The sequence below is a fragment of the Carcharodon carcharias genome, chromosome 1 (genome assembly GCF_017639515.1).
Source record: "Carcharodon carcharias isolate sCarCar2 chromosome 1, sCarCar2.pri, whole genome shotgun sequence".
Taxonomy (NCBI): Eukaryota; Metazoa; Chordata; class Chondrichthyes; order Lamniformes; family Lamnidae; genus Carcharodon; species Carcharodon carcharias.
In genome coordinates, this window is record NC_054467.1 from 248,266,365 (window position 1) to 248,288,552 (window position 22,188).

General features: G+C 53.5%; 1 protein-coding gene across 7 annotated transcripts in view; it reads left to right on the forward strand.

The window, feature by feature from the left end:
- The window catches only part of c1h20orf27 (chromosome 1 C20orf27 homolog), a 147,526-nt gene that overhangs the window by 25,785 nt on the left and 99,553 nt on the right, over positions 1-22,188 (forward strand). For 5 of the 7 annotated variants that reach the window (XM_041210760.1, XM_041210546.1, XM_041210905.1 and 2 more), the window contains one exon: positions 6,433-6,539. In XM_041210760.1, the coding sequence (XP_041066694.1) occupies positions 6,521-6,539 (19 nt within the window). In that variant the 5' untranslated portion in view covers positions 6,433-6,520. The remainder of the gene's footprint in view (positions 1-6,432; positions 6,540-22,188) is intronic. The other 2 variants (XM_041210677.1, XM_041211057.1) reach the window with 1 other exon arrangement.

The following is a 22,188-nucleotide window of genomic DNA, read 5'->3' on the forward strand; positions in this document are numbered from 1 at the left end:
TCTAAAAAAAACTCTTGCAATCTTCTTTTATATTATTGGCTAGTTTACCCTCATATTTAATCTTCTCCCTCCTTATTTCTTTTTTAGTTGTCCTCTGTTGGTCTTTGTAGGCTTCCCAATCCCCTGGTTTCCCACTGCTCTTTGCCGCATTGTATGCTTTCTCTTTAGCTTTTACGCAGTCCCTGACTTCCCTTGTTTGCCATGGTTGCCTCGTCCTCCCTTTAGCATGCTTCTTCTTCCTAGGGATGAATTTTTGCTGCGTCTCCCAAATTACTCCCAGAAACTCCTGTCATTTCTGTTCCACTGTCTTTCCTGCTAGGCTCATCTCCCAGTCAATTCTGGCCAGCTCCTCCCTCATGCCTCTGTAGTTGCCTTTATTCAACTGTAATACCGTTACATCTGGTTCCAGCTTTTTCCTCTCAAATTGCAGGGTAAATTCTATCATATTATGGTCACTTCCTCCTAAGGGTTCCTTCACCTTCAGTTCCCTTATCAAATTTGCCGCATTACACATCACTAAATCTAGAATTGTCTGTTCCCTAGTGGGCTCCACCACAAGCTGCTCCAAAACGCCATCTCATAGATATTCCACAAATTCCTTTTCTTGGGATCCACTACCAACCTGATTTTCGCAATCTACCTCCAAATTGAAATCCCCCATGATCACTATAACCTTGCCTTTCTTACAGGTCTTTTCTATCTCCTGGTGTATCTTGTGCCCCACATCCTGACTACTGTTCGGAGGCCTGTACTTAACTCCCATTATGGTTTTCTTACCTGTGCGGTTCCTCAACTCTACCCACACAGTATTTACATCATCTGACCCTACATCATTTCTTGCTATTGATTTAATTTCATTTCTTACTTACAAAGCAACTCCACCTCCTCTGTCAACCTGCCTATCTTTTCGATAGGATGTACGTCCTTGGATATTTAGCTCTCAGTCCTGATCCCCTTGCAGCCATGTCTCCGTGATGCGCACTACATCATACCTGCCAATTTCAATCTGCGCCACAAGCTCATTTGCCTTATTTCGTATACTGTTTGCATTCAGATACAACAGCTTCAGTCCTGGCGATGAGGCATTCTGCCAACTGACTTTGACAGTCTACTCGGGGAACGATCCGACAGGATGCACCATCTCCTTTTCCCCCAGGGCCTCTAAGACATTACGTGCCGACCACTGCCTGATGGACTTGTGGTCAAAGTTGTTTGTCTGCATAAGTTTTTCGACAAGGGACAGGTGGTACAGCATGGTCCAACTACTTGGAGGGTTACGTGGCAGAGTAAACACTGGGGACAGGTAGAACCTCAGCATATAGCAACCCTTGGTGTTTGCGTACCGAGGATCTACGCACAGCTTGATGCAGCTGCACACAAGGTTGGCCATCAGTATGAGGGTGATGTTGGGCACGTTCTCCCCCCCTTATCTAGAGGCTTTTACATCGCGTCCTTGTGGACACGATCCATTTTTGACCTCCAGCTAAAGCGAAAGATGGCTCTGGTGATCGCCATCACGCAGGAATGTGGAATGGGCCAGACCTGTGCCACGTACAGCAACAGTGAGAGTACCTCACACTTGATGACCAGGCTCTTGCCCGCAATGGAGAGGGAGCGTCGCTCCCACATTCCCAGCTTTCTTTGCACCATAGACACTCGCTCCTTCCAGTTTCTAATGCATGCCTCGCTCCTTCAGAACCATATCCCCAGCACCCTCAAGCCCTCAGCCCTGACGGTGAAGGGGACAAAGGATCGGTCAGCCCAGTTCCCAAAGAACATGGCCTCGCTCTTACCACGATTCACCTTGGCTCCCAAGACCAGTTCGAACTGGTCGCAGATGTGGATCAGTCTGCGCACTGACAGCGGATCCGAGCAGAAGACGGCGACATCATCCATGTACAGGGAGGCTTTGACCTGAGTGCCTCCACTGCCTGGGATCATCACTCCTCTTATGCCTGGATCCTTCCTGATGGACTTAGCAAAAGGTCTATGCAACACACAAACAGGACTGGGGAGAGAGGGCAGCCTTGCCTGACTCTAGATTTAATAGGAACGCTATCTGGTTCCCACCCATTGATTGAGACTGTGCTACTGATATTGTAGAGCAGCTGGGAATTGCCGCCCCAAATCCCATTTTGGAGAGCACATCCACCATGTAGGTGTGCGATATTCTGTCAAAGGCCTTCTCCTGATCCAGGCTGATGAGGCAGGTTTCCACACCCCTGTCCTGTACATAGGCAATTGTATCCCTGAGTAGCGCAAGGCTGTCAGAGATCTTCCTGCCAGGCACAGCGCAGGTCTGGTCAAGGTGGATCACCAATTCCAGAGTGGACTTGACCCGATTAGCGATGACTTTGGACAGAATCTTGTAGTCCACATTCAACAGTCAAATGGGTCACCAATTTCTAATTTCCTCCCTTTCCTCCTTGTGCTTGTAGATGAGCGTGATGATGCCTTTCCTCATTGATTCTGACATGCTGCCAGCCAGAAGCATACTCTCGTACACTTCTAGCAGGTCTGGGCTGATCCAGTCCCACAGAGCCGAATACAACTCAGCTGGCAAGCCATCGCTTCCAGCAGTCTTACTCTTCTTGAAGGACTCAAGGGCCTTAGTCAGTTCATCAGAAGTTAGCGGTTTGTCCAGGCTCTCCCATGTACTGTCATCTCAGACCTCCGCGATAGAGGACATGCAGGACTGGGTGGCCGTGCTGTCTGTGGGCTTCACGTCATACAATCCAGCATAAAAGGATTTGCTGGTCCTCAAAATGTCAGACTGCGATGATTTTACTGAGCTGTCTTCTTCCTTCAGGCTGCTGATCACAGAGGTCTCTGTGTGTACCTTTTGGAAGAAGAAACATGAGCACATCTCATCCTGCTCCACAGAGCGGACTCTGGAACGGAAGATGATCTTGGAGGCCTCTGAGGCAAAGAGCGAGGCTTGCTGGCTCTTCACCTGTTGGAGTTCCTCCTTGACATCGACCCCCCTCGACTGCAACCGGAGCATGTTCTGCATGTTTTTCTGGAGTCGGGACATTGATCTCTCCGCTGCTGTCTCGCACTGCCTTATGATGTCACTCTTCTTATTTTCAACAAGAACTGACTGCAGGACACTTTTCCTAGACTGCTTCACTGTGATGCTGACTGCAGGACACTCTTCCCAGATACTCCACATGATATCAGGAAACTGCTGAAGGCAATGGATACTGCAAAGGCTATGGGCCTGATAACATCCCAGCAATAGTATTGAAGACTTGTGCTCCAGAACTAGACGTGCCCCCAGCCAAGCTGTTCCAGTACAGCTACAACTCTGGCATCTACCTGGCAATGTGGAAAATTGCCCAGGTATGTCCTGTACACACAAAGCAGGTCAAATCCAACCCAGCCAATTAACGCCCCATCAGTCTACTCTCCATCATGAGTAAAATGATGGGAGGGGTCATCAACAGTGCTGTCAAGCAGCTGTTACTTAGCAATAGCCTGCTCACTGACGCTCAATTTGGGTTCCGCCAGGGTTGCTCAGTTTCTGACTTCATTATAGCCTTGTTCAAACATGGGCAAAAGAGGTGAGGTGAGAGTGACAGCCCTTGACATCAAGGCACCATTTGACAGAGTATGACATCAAGGAGTCCTAGCAAAACTGGAGTCAATGGGAATCAGGAGGAAAACACCTGCTGGTTGGAGTCATACCTAGCACAAAGGAAGATGGTTGTGGTTGTTGGAGATCAATCAACTCAGTTCCAGGACATTACTGCAGGAGTTCCTCAGGGTAGTGTCCAAGGCCCAGCCATCTTCAGCTGCTTCATCCTTGACTTTCCTTCCCTCATAAGGTCAGAAGTGGGAATTTTCGCTGATGGTTACACAATGTTCAGCACCATTAGTTACTCCTCAGTAGTAGCAAGTAACATCCGTGCTACACAAGTGCCAGCCAATATTCCAATAAGTGAGAATCTAACCACTTCCCCTTGACATTGAATGGCATTACCTTTGCTGAATCTCCCTCTAACAACATCCTGGGGGTTACCATTGATCAGAAACTGAACTAGAACAGCCATATAAATAATGTGGCTATAAGAGCAGGTCAGAGACAGGGAATCCTGTGACGAGTAACTCACCTCCTGCCTCCCCAAAGGCTGTCCACCATCTACAAGGCACAAGTCAGGAGTGCGATGGAATACTCTTCACTTACCTACATGAGTGCGGATCCAATAACACTCAAGAAGCTTGACACCAGGACAAAGCAGCCCACCTCCGAAGCAAAGGCAGCAGTGTGTACCATTTACAAGATGCACTGCAACAACTCACCAAGGCTCCTTCGACAGCACCTTCCAACCCGTGACCTCTACGACCTGGAAGGACGAGGGCAGTTGATACATGGGAACACCATCACCTGCAAGATCCCTTCCAAGCCACTCACTATCCTGACTTGGAAATATATCACCGTTCCTTAACTGGCGCTGGGTCAAAATCCTGGAACTGCCTCCCCAACAGCACTGTGAGTGTACCTACACCACATGGACTGCAGAAGTTCAAGAAGATGACACCACTGCCTTCTCAAGGGCAATTAGGGGTAAGCAATAAATGCTGCCTTGCCATTGATGCCCACAGCCCGTGAAGGAATATGAAAAAAATTGCTTGCTCTACCTTCAGGAAAACCTTGTGTTCCTTGTACGAGTATCCAAGTCTCTCCGAACATTAACATTTGCAAGTTTCACATCTGTAAAAAATAAAGAAGTTCTGCTTTTCTTTCTGTTCTTTTGACCAAAATGAATAACCTCACACTTTGCCACATTACATGCTGTTAGGCACCTTGTTGCCCACTCACTTAGCCTCTTTTCAGCCTCCTATGTCTTCCTCACAGCTTACGTTCCCACCTATCTTATCATCATCATCAGCAAACTTAGATACATTACAAAAGTAATGATGCTGGAAATCTGAAATAAAAACAAAAAAGTGCTGGAAAAACTCAGCAGGTCAGTCAGCATCTGTGCAGAGAAACAGTCACTGTATCAGGTCGAGATGATCTTTCACTGAAACTGATGATTGTTTGAAAATGCCTCGTTTATCCCTACTCCCTGCTTCTTGTCCTCATTCCTTATCCACCAGTCCTCATTCTGCCTAAGGCTCCTTTGACAGCACCTTCCAAACCCATGGCCTCCACCACCTAGAAGGACAAGGGCAGCAGATGCATGGGAGCATCACCACCTGCAAATTTTCCTCCAAGCCATTCACCATCCTAACTTGGAACTATTTCGCCGTTCCTTCACTGTCGCTAGGTCCAAATCCTGGAACTTCCTCCCTAACAGCACTGCACATCTATCTATGGTACATGTGCTACAGTAGTTCAAGAAAGCAGTTCACCACCACTTTCTCTAGGAAAGAAATTAGGAATGGGCAGCAAATGCTGGCCTAGCTAGTGACGCCCATATCCCAGGAACAAGAAAAAAATTAACCTCCAACTTCATGAGCTCTTGTGCATTTACCTGTTGTGTGGCACCTTATTCAATGTTTTTTGGAAATCCAAGTATACTACATCTACTGGGTCTCCTTTATCTCCCCTAATAAGTAAGTAAGCTTTAGATTTCTTGTGGTACTGTTGGTAGCATCCCTGATCCTTAGCCAGAAGCTCTGGGTTCGAGTCCCACTCCAAGACTTGATGGTCAAGGAAGGTGTGTTCATAACATGGCCAAACAGCATGAGTGGAAACAACGTGCAAATCCATCCAACAGACGTCAATGGCAGGCGCTAAGAGTGGGAGACCCATGTGATGGAAAGAATGTTGGAGCCTCTACCATCACTATCCATAGATCCAAGCTACAGTGTGCATGTAAAAAGTGCAAGTTGCCACAGCAGCTCAGACTTCCCACCAGGCTCCAGTGTTGCCCCTTAACACATCAACTCTGGGAGCAACATCTATACCGTGCAAGTTTCATTTGAGGAACCTTTAAAAATGTAAACAGCCCAGTTATTTTCTTAGTTACCTTGAGCCCTCAAATTATATTCATATCTTAGGTGGGCAGGGGGAGGAGGGTGTGCACATGTGTGTAAAAAAAAAGCACAGCAAGTCTTGCGTAGAGAAGTGAATGATTTTTTTTTCGTCCTTTCTCTGACGGTTATCACCAGTTGCGTGACCTGAAAGCAAAATTGCTTCGGTCTAGTGTTGCGCCTTTCATTTTTTTTCAATGAGAGGGAGCATGTGCGCTGATATGTCTGAATTTAACAACCAGCCACGCTCGACTGACAAAAGTGTGCAGCTTCTGCATTTTGAGTTAACGGCGCTAAGACCCAGTGGGAAGCTTCTGCCCCTGTTATAAGCAGCGCTGGGCTGAAAGCGGGTTTGTATCTAGAGGGAACTGAGACGGTGGGGGTCTTGTCGCTTTCGCTGCGCCGGTGCCTGCAGTTTGTCCCGCTCTATAATCCAGGTGATTTCTCCAGGCAGCTCCTCCCGGATCATCCCATGGCCACATGCTGATTCCAAGGAAGTCCAAATTGCAGCGCAGAGGATTGCAGTAGCAGGAATCAGATGGATTCAACAAGGAAGGGTGAGTTCGGAGGAGGGTTCGTTGTCTGTGTCTGTCTGTGTGTGTGTGTGGAGAGTCTCTATATTTTGCCGTGTGTGGATGTGCGTGTGAAGAGGAAGCGTTGCTTGTCTCGTACTAGCAGGCTAATGATACTGCCCCTATTAGTTTGAATCCTGGCGCATTTAAAAGGGCGTTTCTTTTTATTTAAGAAAATCAAAATGTTTCACACCAGATCGCATAGATTTTTTTTTCAACAGCTAAGTGTGCGTGGAAAAGTGAAAGATTGCATTATGCAACAACTTTTGGTGAACACGGGACATCCCCAAGCGTTTCACAGCCAATGAAATACTTCTGAAGTGTAGTCACTGTTGTAAATGTAGGAAACAGAGCAGCCAAGTTGCATATTGCAAAGTCCTGCGGACGGCAGGGTGATAATAACTCCATAATCTGTTTTTAAGGTGTTGGTTGAGGGATAAATATTGATCAGGATAGCAGAGAGAACTCCCCTGCTCCTCTTCAAAATAGCAGAATGAAATCTTTTACATCCTCGATTTAACGTCTTATCCAGATGACAGTACCTTTGACAGTGCAGCACTCTTGTCAGTACTGCATTGGAGGCCCAGCTGGGATTATGTGATGGGGTCCCTGGAGTTGAATTGAGCAAAATCCCAGCTGGCGCCCTGGCTCTGCATTGTGGGATGAGTGATCTGTCAGATGAGGCGTTAAATTGAAGCACAGTTTGCTCTCTCCGGTGAATGTGGAAGATCCCGTTATGCAGTTTTGAAGAGATGGGGCGTTATCCCTGGTGTCTTGGGGCCAGTGTTTCCTCTGAGCTTTGCGTGTGCATGGCCGCGAGACAGGCAAGGGTCCCTTTAAGAAGTGTGTGCGCATGGCTGTGTGGTAATTTTAAAGGGATGGCGCAGTGCAAGTAACGGGTCACGCACAGCGAAGAGAAATTGGAGGAACGTGGTCCTGGCCAGTATTCTGATAGATTTTGTGGTATTTAAGGGAAATGGGGATAGAGAGGGAAAGTGGGATTTGAGGTAGAAGATCAGCCAGGATCTTGTTGGATGGTGGAGCAGGCTTGAAGGGCCAAATGGCTTTATGGATTATCCTTATGGATTATTCCACAACCAACATCAGTCGGACAGATTATCTAGTCATTGATCACATTGCTGTTTGTGGGAGCTTGCTGTGTGCAAATTGGCTGCCACGTTTCCGACATTATAACAGAGCCTGCGTTTCAGAAGTACCTATTTTTCCTTTTATTCTTTCATGGGATGTGGACATCACGGGCATTTGTTGCCCATCCCTAATTGCCCTTGAACTGAGTGGTTAGCTGTACCATTTCAGAGGGCAGTTAAGAGTCAACCACGTTGCTGTGGATCTGGAGGCCATGGTGGCAGATTTCCTTTCCTACAGTGTGAACCAGATGGCATTTTATAATCAATGATAGATGATACAGCCACCATAGTTTTATATTCCAGATTTAAATTCCGCCAGCTGCCGATTTGGACCCTTGTTCCCAGAGCATTAGCTTGGGCCTCTGGATAACTAGTCCGGAGACACTACCACTACGCCACCATCTCCCTTGTACTTTATTAGCTGTTAGGAGCTTTAGGACAAGTTGAGGTTGTTATAGGCACAGTGGAGTTGGGAGTTTATTTTTCCTCGATTCACTTCGGCATCCAGAAGCCTGTATTGTGTAGTAGGTGTTCTGGCTGAGGAAGCTGAAGGAAATGTCAGGTGACTGTGGCGGGTGTCCTCTTCTGCCTCACCCAACTGAGCATGCTTCAGGTGAGAAGACAGTGGTGGCTAGCTCTTTGACTGTGGAAGGTATCGCAGGCAAGCCTGATTTGACCCCCACCTTCACGAGCATGTCCAAGCACCCAGAGGGTAGGGAAATGGCCACTACTAGGCAGCCCTTTAGCACAGGGACACTGAGGGCAGGGGTAACCCACTACCAGCCTCACAAGGACCCTGAGGGCAGGGGTAACCCACTGCCAGCTTCACAAGGACCCTGAGGGCAGGGGTAACCCACTGCCAGCTTCACAAGGACCCTGAGGGCAGGGGTAACCCACTGCCAGCTTCACAAGGATGCTGAGGGCAGGGGTAACCCACTGCCAACTCCACAAGGACACTGAGGGCAGGGGTAACCCACTGCCAGCTTCACAAGGACCCTGAGGGCAGGGGTAACCCACTGCCAGCTTCACAAGGACCCTGAGGGCAGGGGTAACCCACTGCCAGTGCCTTGACTGGGATGAAAACTGGGGGCTTTCTTCACCGAGGTTATTTCCATCTCTGGCTGCTAAGCAATGAGGGAAACCAAACCCCAAGGGCTTAATGGAATTGTCCCTCTCTCTATGCCCAATATATTAAGGTCACAATTGTAAAGTGTAGTAAAAGCAGATCCTAACTGATAAATGATGGTGGAACACGTCAGAGTACTCATATTTCGGCATGAAATGTCAGATCTTGAGTTACCTTTCTGTCTCACTGTCTCTCTTCAAATGTCTGTGTCTCTGTCCCTCAGTCTGTCTCACTCTCTCTGTGTCCCCCCCCTCTGTCTGTCTGCCTACCCCTCTCTCTCTCTCTCTTCCCCTCTCTTTATATGTCTGTCTCTCCCTCTTTCTGTCTCGTGCTCTCTTCCACTATCTGCCTCGTACTGTCTGTCTACTTGCCTCGCACTCTCTGCGCTTCACACTCTCCCTTCATTTGCCTTGCACACGTCTTTGTCTGACTCGTGCCCTCTCTCTCTCTGCCTCGCGCCCTCTCTCTCTCTGCCTCGCGCCCTCTCTCTCTCTCTGCCTCGCGCCCTCTCTCTCTCTGCCTCGCGCCCTCTCTCACTCTGCCTCGCGCCCTCTCTCTCTCTGCCTCGCGCCCTCTCTCTCTCTGCCTCGCGCCCTCTCTCTCTCTGCCTCGCGCCCTCTCTCTCTCTGCCTCGCGCCGTCTCTCTGCCTCGCGCCCTCTCTCTCTCTGCCTCGCGCCCTCTCTCTCTCTGCCTCGCGCCCTCTCTCTCTCTGCCTCGCGCCCTCTCTCTCTCTGCCTCGCGCCCTCTATCTCTCTGCCTCGCGCCCTCTCTCTCTCTGCCTCGCGCCCTCTCTCTCTCTCTGCCTCGCGCCCTCTCTCTCTCTCTGCCTCGCGCCCTCTCTCTCTCTCTGCCTCGCGCCCTCTCTCTCTCTGCCTCGCGCCCTCTCTCTCTCTGCCTCGCGCTCTCTCTCTCTGCCTCGCGCCCTCTCTCTGCCTCGCGCGCTCTCTCTCTCGCTCTGCCTCGCACTCTCTCTTTCGCTCTGCCTCGCACTCTCTCTCTCGCTCTGCCTCGCACTCTCTCTCGCTCTGCCTCGCACTCTCTCTCTCTCGCCCAGCCTCGCGCCCTCCCTCGCCCCGCCTCGCGCCCTCCCTCGCCCCGCCTCGCGCCCTCCCTCGCCCCGCCTCGCGCCCTCCCTCGCCCCGCCTCGCGCCCTCCCTCGCCCCGCCTCGCGCCCTCCCTCGCCCCGCCTCGCGCCCTCCCTCGCCCCGCCTCGCGCCCTCCCTCGCCCCGCCTCGCGCCCTCCCTCGCCTCGCGCCCTCCCTCGCCTCGCGCCCTCCCTCGCCTCGCGCCCTCCCTCGCCTCGCGCCCTCCCTCGCCCCGCCTTGCGCCGTCCCTCGCCCCGCCTTGCGCCCTCCCTCGCCCCGCCTCGCGCCCTCCCTCGCCCCGCCTCGCGCCCTCCCTCGCCCCGCCTCGCGCCCTCCCTCGCCCCGCCTCGCGCCCTCCCTCGCCCCGCCTCGCGCCCTCCCTCGCCCCGCCTCGCGCCCTCCCTCGCCCCGCCTCGCGCCCTCCCTCGCCCCGCCTCGCGCCCTCCCTCGCCCCGCCTCGCGCCCTCCCTCGCCCCGCCTCGCGCCCTCCCTCGCCCCGCCTCGCGCCCTCCCTCGCCCCGCCTCGCGCCCTCCCTCGCCCCGCCTCGCGCCCTCCCTCGCCCCGCCTCGCGCCCTCCCTCGCCCCGCCTCGCGCCCTCCCTCGCCCCGCCTCGCGCCCTCCCTCGCCCCGCCTCGCGCCCTCCCTCGCCCCGCCTCGCGCCCTCCCTCGCCCCGCCTCGCGCCCTCCCTCGCCCCGCCTCGCGCCCTCCCTCGCCCCGCCTCGCGCCCTCCCTCGCCCCGCCTCGCGCCCTCCCCCGCCTCGCGCCCTCCCTCGCCCCGCCTCGCGCCCTCCCTCGCCCCACCCCGCGCCCTCCCTCGCCCCGCGCTCTCCCTCGCCCCGCCTCGCGCCCCGCCTCGCGCCCTCCCTCGCCCCGCCTCGCGCCCTCCCTCGCCCCGCCTCGCGCCCTCCCTCGCCCCGCCTCGCGCCCTCCCTCGCCCCGCCTCGCGCCCTCCCTCGCCCCGCCTCGCGCCCTCCCTCGCCCCGCCTCGCTCCCTCCCTCGCCCCGCCTCGCTCCCTCCCTCCCTCGCCCCGCCTCGCTCCCTCCCTCCCTCGCCCCGCCTCGCTCCCTCCCTCCCTCGCCCCGCCTCGCGCTCTCCCTCCCTCGCCCCGCCTCGCGCTCTCCCTCCCTCGCCCCGCCTCGCGCTCTCCCTCCCTCGCCCCGCCTCGCGCTCTCCCTCCCTCGCCCCGCCTCGCGCTCTCCCTCCCTCGCCCCGCCTCGCGCTCTCCCTCCCTCGCCCCGCCTCGCGCTCTCCCTCCCTCGCCCCGCCTCGCGCTCTCCCTCCCTCGCCCCGCCTCGCGCTCTCCCTCCCTCGCCCCGCCTCGCGCTCTCCCTCCCTCGCCCCGTCTCGCGCTCTCCCTCCCTCGCCCCGCCTCGCGCTCTCCCTCCCTCGCCCCGCCTCGCGCTCTCCCTCCCTCGCCCCGCCTCGCGCTCTCCCTCCCTCGCCCCGCCTCGCGCTCTCCCTCCCTCGCCCCGCCTCGCGCTCTCCCTCCCTCGCCCCGCCTCGCGCTCTCCCTCCCTCGCCCCGCCTCGCGCTCTCCCTCCCTCGCCCCGCCTCGCGCTCTCCCTCCCTCGCCCCGCCTCGCGCTCTCCCTCCCTCGCCCCGCCTCGCGCTCTCCCTCCCTCGCCCCGCCTCGCGCTCTCCCTCCCTCGCCCCGCCTCGCGCTCTCCCTCCCTCGCCCCGCCTCGCGCTCTCCCTCCCTCGCCCCGCCTCGCGCTCTCCCTCCCTCGCCCCGCCTCGCGCTCTCCCTCCCTCGCCCCGCCTCGCGCTCTCCCTCCCTCGCCCCGCCTCGCGCTCTCCCTCCCTCGCCCCGCCTCGCGCTCTCCCTCCCTCGCCCCGCCTCGCGCTCTCCCTCCCTCGCCCCGCCTCGCGCTCTCCCTCCCTCGCCCCGCCTCGCGCTCTCCCTCCCTCGCCCCGCCTCGCGCTCTCCCTCCCTCGCCCCGCCTCGCGCTCTCCCTCCCTCGCCCCGCCTCGCGCTCTCCCTCCCTCGCCCCGCCTCGCGCTCTCCCTCCCTCGCCCCGCCTCGCGCTCTCCCTCCCTCGCCCCGCCTCGCGCTCTCCCTCCCTCGCCCCGCCTCGCGCTCTCCCTCCCTCGCCCCGCCTCGCGCTCTCCCTCCCTCGCCCCGCCTCGCGCTCTCCCTCCCTCGCCCCGCCTCGCGCTCTCCCTCCCTCGCCCCGCCTCGCGCTCTCCCTCTCCCTTTCCCTCTACCTCGCGCTCTCCCTCTCCCTTTCCCTCTACCTCGCGCGCTCTCCCTTTCCCCCTCTCTGTCCCATGTCTGTCTCTCTCTCTCCGCACTGCACACTCTTTCCCTTTCCCTCGCTCTAAGCTCGGGTCACTACATTACCTTTTCAGTAGTCAATGCAAGAGCCTTGTGGAGCCGTCCAACTTGGGCACAAGCGCTACTGGGGAGCTCCAGCCGCTGCTGCTAGGCTCTATTAGTTGGTGCTCCAGCATGTAGTTAATCTCCTCCTGGACCTGGACCAGCTTCTTTGGGTTTGGCAGTAGAGATGTTGCCTTCTGGGAGGGGCCACATCCACATCATGTAGAGCAAGTGTGGTGCAGCCTGGCTTGTCTCTACATAAGCCTTTAAATGCAGTGAACAGCCTGGTTGGGTCTGCTCGCTGTTCTGCATCTAGGTGGGAGAACAAGGAGTTGAAGTTGGCTAGTATTCCTGTACTGGTTAGAAGGGTAGTAGGGGGTTCAATGTGGGCCTCACGCACATCTCCCTCCAGTTCACCCCCACTGCTGCCCCCTCCTCCAGGCTGGTGGCAATGGGACAGATCGTGACTTGCTTATCCCCTTCTCGGTGGTAATATTGCTTTATCATGTTGACGTGACACAGCCTTTGCTTTCTCCTCCAATTTGGGGTCTCAATTCGACAGTTCACTTCCCTGAGTTGCTTTCTCTGGTTCTGCAAAACCTGACTAGGCCCCTGTGGAGGTGCGGCCACTAGAAACGCTGGCTGATGCGGGCTTGGATTTTGTGCATACCGACATGCTCAGCCATCGGAATTTTGTGAGCTGGCCGCAGGATTTGCCCATGGTCCCTCGGTGTCACTACCACCTGGTGGATCACTGTCCACTCTTCATTTGCAGGTCTGTGAGGGGGGTCTCCATTTCCTCATTAGCACCTCATTTTTAAACTAGCAGCATTTAGGAACTGCTTCTGCCTTGGCCTCATTGTGAGCCGTCTCAGTTCATGTTTTTAACTGTAGGTCAGCTTGCTGGGCCGCTACCAGGGAAGATTTATTTATCACCTCCTGAGGCTCTTCTAGATTCCCCACAAAGGTTTCAGGTAACCAGACCGGAGGGTCTTCTGCCTGCAGTGCCACATCAGCTTCCTCTGTTGGAGTTTGGCGGGTCATAGACCAGGTTACCACACAATCGGAAAATACCAGTCACTTTCTCTTGCAGCTGTTCATTCTGCTTGATCCCAGTGGGCTTCTCTGAGACCACTGGAGATGCTGTTGCCGAGGAGCAGGTCAACCCTGTCCATAGGCAAACTGGGGACGACTCCCACGGTCACTGGCCCTGATACAAGGTCGTAATCCAGATGTACTCGGTCTAGGGGAATGGGCATGTACCCTCCTTCAATCTCCTTTACCAACACCTTGGCACTTATGGCATTCTCTAGTGGGAAGGTCATGCCTTTTCCCAGCAGTAGAGTCTGGCTGGTCCCTGTTTCCCACAGTGTTACTACAGGCTTACTGGCCTCACCCTGGGGAAGTGTGGCTGCCCTTCCTTTGGATACCAAATCCCAGTAATCCTCAGGGATTTGTTTAACTTCATCCGTACTCTCAGGAGTGCCCCTACAGGGATTTGCAGCTGCACTCAGAGCCATAGCCTGGTCTGCCATGCTCTCTGAGTCCCATTCTCTGCACGGAGTGTATGTGCCCCGATAAATCCCACTGGTTGTTCCTGTAACCTCCAGCTGTTGGCCTGCACATGCCCTGCTCAGTTGAAACACACAGGCTTCTTGGCTTCACTTTTCATCTCAGCACCACCCTTTCTGTCCCGAGGAGGGCCCCCAGAATTTCCCTCTGTCCCATGGGTGCTCAGTTTCTCACTCTCCCCCCCCCCCGCCCCAACCACCTCTATCCTTCCCAGTTGGTTGGGGGGTGACTAGGGGGGAGGGTCTCTTCTGGAACAAGGGTTTGTGGATCCACTGATAACTGTGGGCCAGTGTGGCAGCCTGCCTGGCCCCTGTTAGCCTCTGTTCCTGCAGGTGCGTTCTTATTGGAAAGGTCTAAACTTGGTCTAAGCTCCTCAAGGAGAACTATTTTGCGGAGGTTTTCATAAGCGGCTTCTGTTTTAAGTGCCCACACCCACTGGTCAAAAGCAAGTTGCTTAAGCCTTTCAAATTCCATGTGTGTCTGGTCAGGCCGCTTCCTGAGGGTGCGGAATCTCTGACTGTACCTTTCCATCGCTAACTGGTACGCATTTAATATAACCCTTTTTGCTGCCTCATAGTGACGCTTTCCTCAGACAGGAGGGAGTAAATCTTGTGAGCCTTCCCTGGAAGCTTACTCTTAATGAAATGATACTCATCCCCCGTTATGCCCCATTGTCTCTAATGGAGGGAGCAATTAGTTTCCGGATAGTGGATTTCTTGGAAGCACCTTGTCTCATCAGGATGGGGTTTCATTGGGAGTCACCCCAGCAGCATTTCCAGCCAGTGGCTTATGTGCATTTTTTAAAAACTTTGGTCTTATTTTTAAAGTCCAGTATTTCCGGATGCAATTTGGCGTTTTTACCTTCAATGTCATGACATTCTCTCTTCCCCTGTGTCTCACTCGCTCTCTCCCTCCCTCTGTGTGTGTCTCTCTCTTCCCCTCTGTCTCACTCCTTCTCTCTTCCCCTCTGTCTCACTCCCTCCCTCTTCCCCTCTGTCTCACTCCCTCTCTCTTCCCCTCTGTCTCACTCCCTCTCTCTTCCCCTCTGTCTCACTCCCCCTCTCTTCCCGTCTGTCTCACTCCCCCTCTCTTCCCGTCTGTCTCACTCCCCCTCTCTTCCCGTCTGTCTCACTCCCCCTCTCTTCCCCTCCGTCTCACTCCCTCTCTCTCTTCCCCTCCGTCTCACTCTCTCTCTCTCTCTTCCCCTCTGTCTCACTCTCTCTCTCTCTTCCCCTCTGTTTCACTCTCTCTATCTCTTCCCCTCTGTCTCACTCTCTCTATCTCTTCCCCTCTGTCTCACTCGCTCTATCTCTTCCCCTCTGTCTCACTCTCTCTCTCTCTCTTCCCCTCTGTCTCACTCTCTCTATCTTTCCCCTCTGTCTCTCTGTCTCTCTGTCTCTCTTCCCCTCTCTCTCTCTCTGTCTCTCTTCCCCTCTCTCTCTCTCTGTCTCTCTTCCCCTCGCTCTCTCTCTCTCTCTTCCCCCCTCTCTCTCTCCCCCTCTCTCTCTCCCTCTCTTCCCCCCTCCCTCTCTCTCTCTTTCCCTCTGTCTGTCTGTGTCTTTTTTCTCTCTCTTTCCCTTTGTCTCCCCCAGCACCTCCTCCCCACTTGCGCCCCCTCTCCCTTTTCTTTTCTCTCTTTCCCTCTCTGTCTGCCTCACTGAAAACAGGTCATCTGGGTTGAAAAGCTTGTGTGAAAAGTGCTGATAGTAAAGATGATACATGGAAAGGGCGAAGGCTGAGAGAGGACAAACCATTTGATGAATTACCAAGAAACACTAATACGCAGCCCTTGGGGGGGCACACAGGGGCTCTCAGGCGCACAGACACTCTCAGGCGCAGAGGGGCTGTCAGGCGCAGAGGGGCTCTCAGGCGCACAGACACTCTCAGGCGCAGAGGGGCTGTCAGGCGCAGAGGGGCTGTCAGGCGCAGAGGGGCTGTCAGGCGCAGAGGGGCTGTCAGGCGCAGAGGGGCTGTCAGGCGCAGAGGGGCTGTCAGGCGCAGAGGGGCTGTCAGGCGCAGAGGGGCTGTCAGGCGCAGAGGGGCTGTCAGGCGCAGAGGGGCTGTCAGGCGCAGAGGGGCTGTCAGGCGCAGAGGGGCTGTCAGGCGCAGAGGGGCTGTCAGGCGCAGAGGGGCTGTCAGGCGCAGAGGGGCTGTCAGGCGCAGAGGGGCTGTCAGGCGCAGAGGGGCTGTCAGGCGCAGAGGGGCTGTCAGGCGCAGAGGGGCTGTCAGGCGCAGAGGGGCTGTCAGGCGCAGAGGGGCTGTCAGGCGCAGAGGGGCTGTCAGGCGCAGAGGGGCTGTCAGGCGCAGAGGGGCTGTCAGGCGCACCGACTCTCAGGCGCACCGACTCTCAGGCGCACCGACTCTCAGGCGCACCGACTCTCAGGCTCACCGACTCTCAGGCTCACCGACTCTCAGGCTCACCGACTCTCAGGCTCACCGACTCTCACGCTCACCGACACACAGGTGCACAGACACACAGGCTCACAGACTCTCAGGCTCACAGACTCTCAGGCTCACAGACTCTCAGGCTCACAGACACACAGGCTCACAGACACACAGGCTCACAGACTCTCAGGCGCACAGACACACAGGCGCACAGACACACAGGCGCACAGACACACAGGCGCACAGACTCTCAGGCGCACAGACTCTCAGGCGCACAGACTCTCAGGCTCACAGACACACAGGCGCACAGACTCTCGGGCGCACCGACGCACGGGCGCACCGACGCACGGGCGCACCGACGCACGGGCGCACCGACGCACGGGCTCACCGACGCACGGGCTCACCGACGCACGGGCTCTCAGTCCCGCAGGCTCTCAGTCCCGCAGGCTCTCAGTCCCGCAGGCTCACAGACACACAGTTCTCTCAGGCGCACAGACACACAGACACACAGTTCTCTCAGGCACACAGACACACAGTTCTCTCAGGCGCACAGACACACAGTTCTCTCAGGCGCACAGACACAGTTCTCTCAGGCGCACAGACACACAGTTCTCTCAGGCGCACAGACACACAGTTCTCTCAGGCGCACAGACACACAGTTCTCTCAGGCGCACAGACACACAGTTCTCTCAGGCGCACAGACACACAGTTCTCTCAGGCGCGCAGACACACAGTTCTCTCCGGCGCACAGACACACAGACTCTCAGGCGCACAGACACACAGTTCTCTCAGGCGCACAGACACACAGTTCTCTCAGGCGCACAGACACACAGTTCTCTCAGGCGCACAGACACACAGTTCTCTCAGGCGCACAGACACACAGTTCTCTCAGGCGCACAGACACACAGTTCTCTCAGGCGCACAGACACACGGTTCTCTCAGGCACACAGACACACAGTTCTCTCAGGCGCACAGACACACAGACACACAGTTCTCTCAGGCGCACAGACACACAGTTCTCTCAGGCGCACAGACACACAGACACACAGTTCTCTCAGGCACACAGACACACAGTTCTCTCAGGCGCACAGACACACAGACACACAGTTCTCTCAGGCGCACAGACACAGTTCTCTCAGGCGCACAGACACACAGTTCTCTCAGGCGCACAGACACACAGTTCTCTCAGGCGCACAGACACACAGTTCTCTCAGGCGCACAGACACACAGTTCTCTCAGGCGCACAGACACACAGTTCTCTCCGGCGCACAGACACACAGACTCTCAGGCGCACAGACACACAGTTCTCTCAGGCGCACAGACACACAGTTCTCTCAGGCGCACAGACACACAGTTCTCTCAGGCGCACAGACACACAGTTCTCTCAGGCGCACAGACACACAGTTCTCTCAGGCGCACAGACACACAGTTCTCTCAGGCGCACAGACACACGGTTCTCTCAGGCACACAGACACACAGTTCTCTCAGGCGCACAGACACACAGACACACAGTTCTCTCAGGCGCACAGACACACAGTTCTCTCAGGCACACAGACACACAGACACACAGTTCTCTCAGGTGCACAGACACACAGACTCTCAGGCTCACAGACACACAGACTCTCAGGTGCACAGACACACAGACTCTCAGGCGCACAGCCTCTCACAGGCTCACAGCCTTTCACAGGCTCACAGATACACTCACAAAAGACTCACCACCTGTGGTTTGCTGAGATGAAAACCAGCAGTCTGTTTAAAATCCTGAAATGACCCTTGTTTGTAAGCCAGTGCTGCGGAACTGCATTTCCTTGCCAGCATACTGAGTGGGCTCAGTGAAGTTCAGCTTTCTGACGATTGAGGCCCACCATGTAAAAGGGCTGTGCTGTGAGTACCTTTGTGGAACTGGAGAGATGAGATGAATGATGAGCAGTAAGAAGATAAGTTGAAAATTTGAAATTTCGAAAGAGCATGTCTTGCAGCACCTGAAAGAAAATAGGTTGACTTAAATATCAAAGGGGTCTAGTTGCATAATGGCTACATTACTGCACTTGATATCAAGGAAGTGTGAGTTTAAACTCCTCCTTTGCGGCAGCTTGATAATTTGAAATCAATTCAAAAAAGAAATCACTTAATGATGAAAACTTTGCCGGGTTGTTGTAAAAGCTCCACCGGTAAGCATTAGGAGTGGAATTCTGCCATTCTTGCCCATTCTGGGGCAATCTGTGACTCCGCTCCTGCAACCTGCATGGTTGACTCTTACCTACCCTCCGAAGAGGCTCAGCAAGCTCACGCTGTTATATCAAACTGCTATCCGTGGTTCAGGAAGAAGGCCCACCACCAGCACTTCTGGTCAACTGGCAATAGGCTACAAATGCTGGCTTTGCCAATAATGCCTACATCCTGAGAATGAATAAAGGAGAGAATAAAGGGATAACGGAACCCCTTTCTAGCACTCACCTAGCGGTATTTTGCAATGGCGTCTGTACAGCCTGGTAAAGTATGTAACACATGGGCTGAGCATTGTTGTTACTTGTGTGTCACCTGTAGGGCATGGACCATGTCAATGGAGCAGTGACTGTTTGCACTAGTGTGCTAACTCTCGATCTCTCGCACTCTCTTCCACCTCACCCCCCACAGCAGGATCAGGAAATATGGGTTTGAGCCACACACAAGCCCAGGTTGACACTGCACCCTGTACTTTCTAAAAATGTATTTGTTCATGGGATGTGGGTGTCGCTGGCTAGGCCAGCATTTATTGCCACACCCCTAATTGCCCTTGAGGAGGTGGTGGTGAGCTGCCTTCTTGAACCGCTGCAGTCCGTCAGGCTTTAGGGAGGGAATTCCAGTCTTTTGACCAAGGGACAGTGGAGGAACTATGATGTAGTTCCAAGCCAGGATGGCATGTGGCTTGCAGGCCGTGGTGTTCCCAAGTAGCTGCTGCCCTCATGGGGCCCTGCATTGTCGGAGGTGTCATCTTTCAGCTGAGATGCAAATGAGTTTAAGAAAAAACTTTCTGTTTGTTTCCATGTCTTGTGTTGTGGAGCCTGAGGAAGAAGAAAATAAAAAACCTTCATTTTTATAGCACCTTTCAGGAGCTTACGACATCACATTTGAACCACTTTTGAAGTGAAGTCCCTGTTGTAGGAAGCACAGAAACAGATTTACACACGGCAATGTAGTAATAACCAGACAGACCTGTTCCTTCAACGATGTTGGTTGAAGAATAGACATTGGCCAGCACACCAGGGGTTCTCACCAATTCTTCTTCAAAATAAACATGATGGGCTCTTGTGCGTGTGGTTTTTTTAATTTGGGATGTGGGCATCGCTGGTTTGACCAGCAGTTATTGCCCATCCCTAATTGCCCTTGAGGTGGTGAGCTGCCTTCTTGAACTGCTGCAATCCATGGAGTGCTGTTCGTGGCATGAAAAGCTGATTATCGTCACAAATTACTCACGGGCATATTGAACTTTAGAAGGAAGACTTATGTGTTTTTAAAAGAAACACAAACAAGGACACTGAGCAAGAGATGGCTGATAGTGACCACTTACCGGAAAAATTCCTATGTGGATTATATGGACAGACCTGTCCTGAGAAAACATGGAATATCGCACCTGAGAAGGTGTCATGGCTTTTTTTAAAAAATTCATTCACGGGATGTGGGCTCTGCTGGCTGGGCTAGTATTTATTGCCCATCCCTAATTGCCCTTGAGAAGCTGGTGGTGAGCTGTCTTCTTGAACCACTATAGGTACACCCACAGTGCTGTTAGGAAGGAAGTTCCAGGATTTTGACCCAGCAACAGTGAAGGAACGGTGATGTATTTCCATGTCAGGATGGTGAGTGACTTGGAGGGGAACTTCCAGGTGGTGGTATCTTGTCCTTCTAGATGGTAGTGGTCATGAGCTTGGAAGGTGCTGTCTAAGGAGCCTTGGTGAATTCCTGCAGTGCATCTTGTAGATTGTACACACTGCTGCTACTGTGCATCGGTGGTGGGGGGAGTGAATGTTTGTGGATGGGGTGTCAATCAAGTGGACTGCTTTGTCCTGGATGGTATCAAGCATCTTGAGAATTGTTGGGGCTGCACTCATCCAGGCAAGTGGGGAGTTTTCCATCACACTCCTGACTTGTGCCTTATAGATGGTGGACAGGCTTTGGGGAGTCTGGAGGTGAGATATTTGTCCTAGTATCTGATCTGCTCTTGTAGCCACAGTAATTATATGGCTAGTCCAGTTCAGTTTCTGGTTAATGGTAACCCTCAGGATGTTGATTGGGGATTCAGTGAGGGATGGTAATGCCATTGAACATCAAGGGGTGATGGTTAGATTCTCTCTTGTCGGAGATGGTCTTTGCCTGGCACTTGTGTGGCGCAAATGTTACTTGCCACTTGTCAACCCAAGTCTGGATATTGTCCAGGTCTTGCTGTGTTTGGACATGGACTGCTTCAGTATGTGATGATTCGCGAATGGTGTTAAACATTGTGCAATCATTAATGCACATCTCCATGGAACTTCATGCACATTTACGTTTGTGAATTTAAAGTTCATCAGTGTCCATTGTTAGAATAAAAACATAAGAAATAGGATAAGGAAGGGACCATACAGCCTGTCGAGCCTGCACCAACTTTGTTACACTTTCTAATCTAATCATTCTCTGCTTTGAGTCAAGTCAGCCATTTTAAATTGCTCACATGAGACCTTGGCAAGTTGGAATAGGTGTGAACATCACAGTTTGTCGGTAACAACAGGAAATCTAATGGACAAGTTGTCAGGATCTCCTGTTCCTTTGTATCATAGAAACAGCCTTGGCATAACCTAGAGGCTTGGATGGGGGAATCGCGATTCCATAGACAATGCTGAGCATCAGGTGATAAGAGCTGACATTAAAGGAGAAGGTTCTGGAATCTGGAGTTTAGTGGGAGGGGTAAGTGGGGTTTCCCTAGAGATCAGCAGCCTTCAGGAAAGGAGCTCGCAGACAGTCAGAAGTAAAGCACCTACAGAAGCCAAGCCCGATAACCTTCGGTCTACAGGAACCCAGGCGGTACGGGTTGAACTCTTTCCACTGTCACCACCACCTTCTCAAGGGTAATTAGGGATGGGCAATGAATGCTGGCCCAGCTAGCGAAGCCCACATCCCCTGAATGAATAAAAAAAAAGAGCTTCTAGTATTATCACTTAAATATTGTTGAAAAGAGAGACATGTTGCCTAGGCTTTCTGCCTTGCACTCTTCAGGACAAATGCGAGAATGCCAAGTTTCAAATAATCATAATTTATAAGACACAAGTGACTACACTTCAAAAGAAATTAGTGCTTTGGGACATCCTGTGGATGTGAAAGGCACTTCTCAAATGCAGTTTCTTTCTCAGTTTGCCAGCTGTACTAGCACAGATTCGGTTGACTACAATTTCGGGCTTCTCAACACTGGATGGATCCCTATCTAATTCACTGCCACCTCATCCCTATGGTACAGTTCTTCAAAATCCTTCCGTATCCTTAGACAAAAAAGAAAGATGTTCAGTCCCCAACTTGGTTCAAAATCTCCTTTACCCTTTGAGGGCTCTGTTATATTTTAGAAGTTTGCCGTTCACCAGCTCTGCTCTCTATCCATAAGTATTGTAGGGAAGAGCATAACTGGAAGCCATCAATAAAAGATGGTCACCAAGGAATCCCATAGGGAATTCAGAAAAACTTCTTTCCCTGTGGTAGCGAGTTCCACACTCTCACCACTCTTGGGTGGTGATTGAAGTGAATAGTATAGATGTATTTAAGAGAAAACTGGGTAAGTAAATGAGGGAGAAGGGAATAGAGGGTTATGATAGTAGATTTAGGTGAGGAAATTTGGGAGGAGGCTTGAGTGGGGAATTAACACTGACGTGGACTAGTTGGGCCAAATGGCCTATTCCTGTGCTATATATGCCATGTATGTAATTGCAGAGTAGCCAAAGAAATCACAGCACAGGTATGAGACATTTGGCTCTACTTATCCGTGTTAGCTTTTAT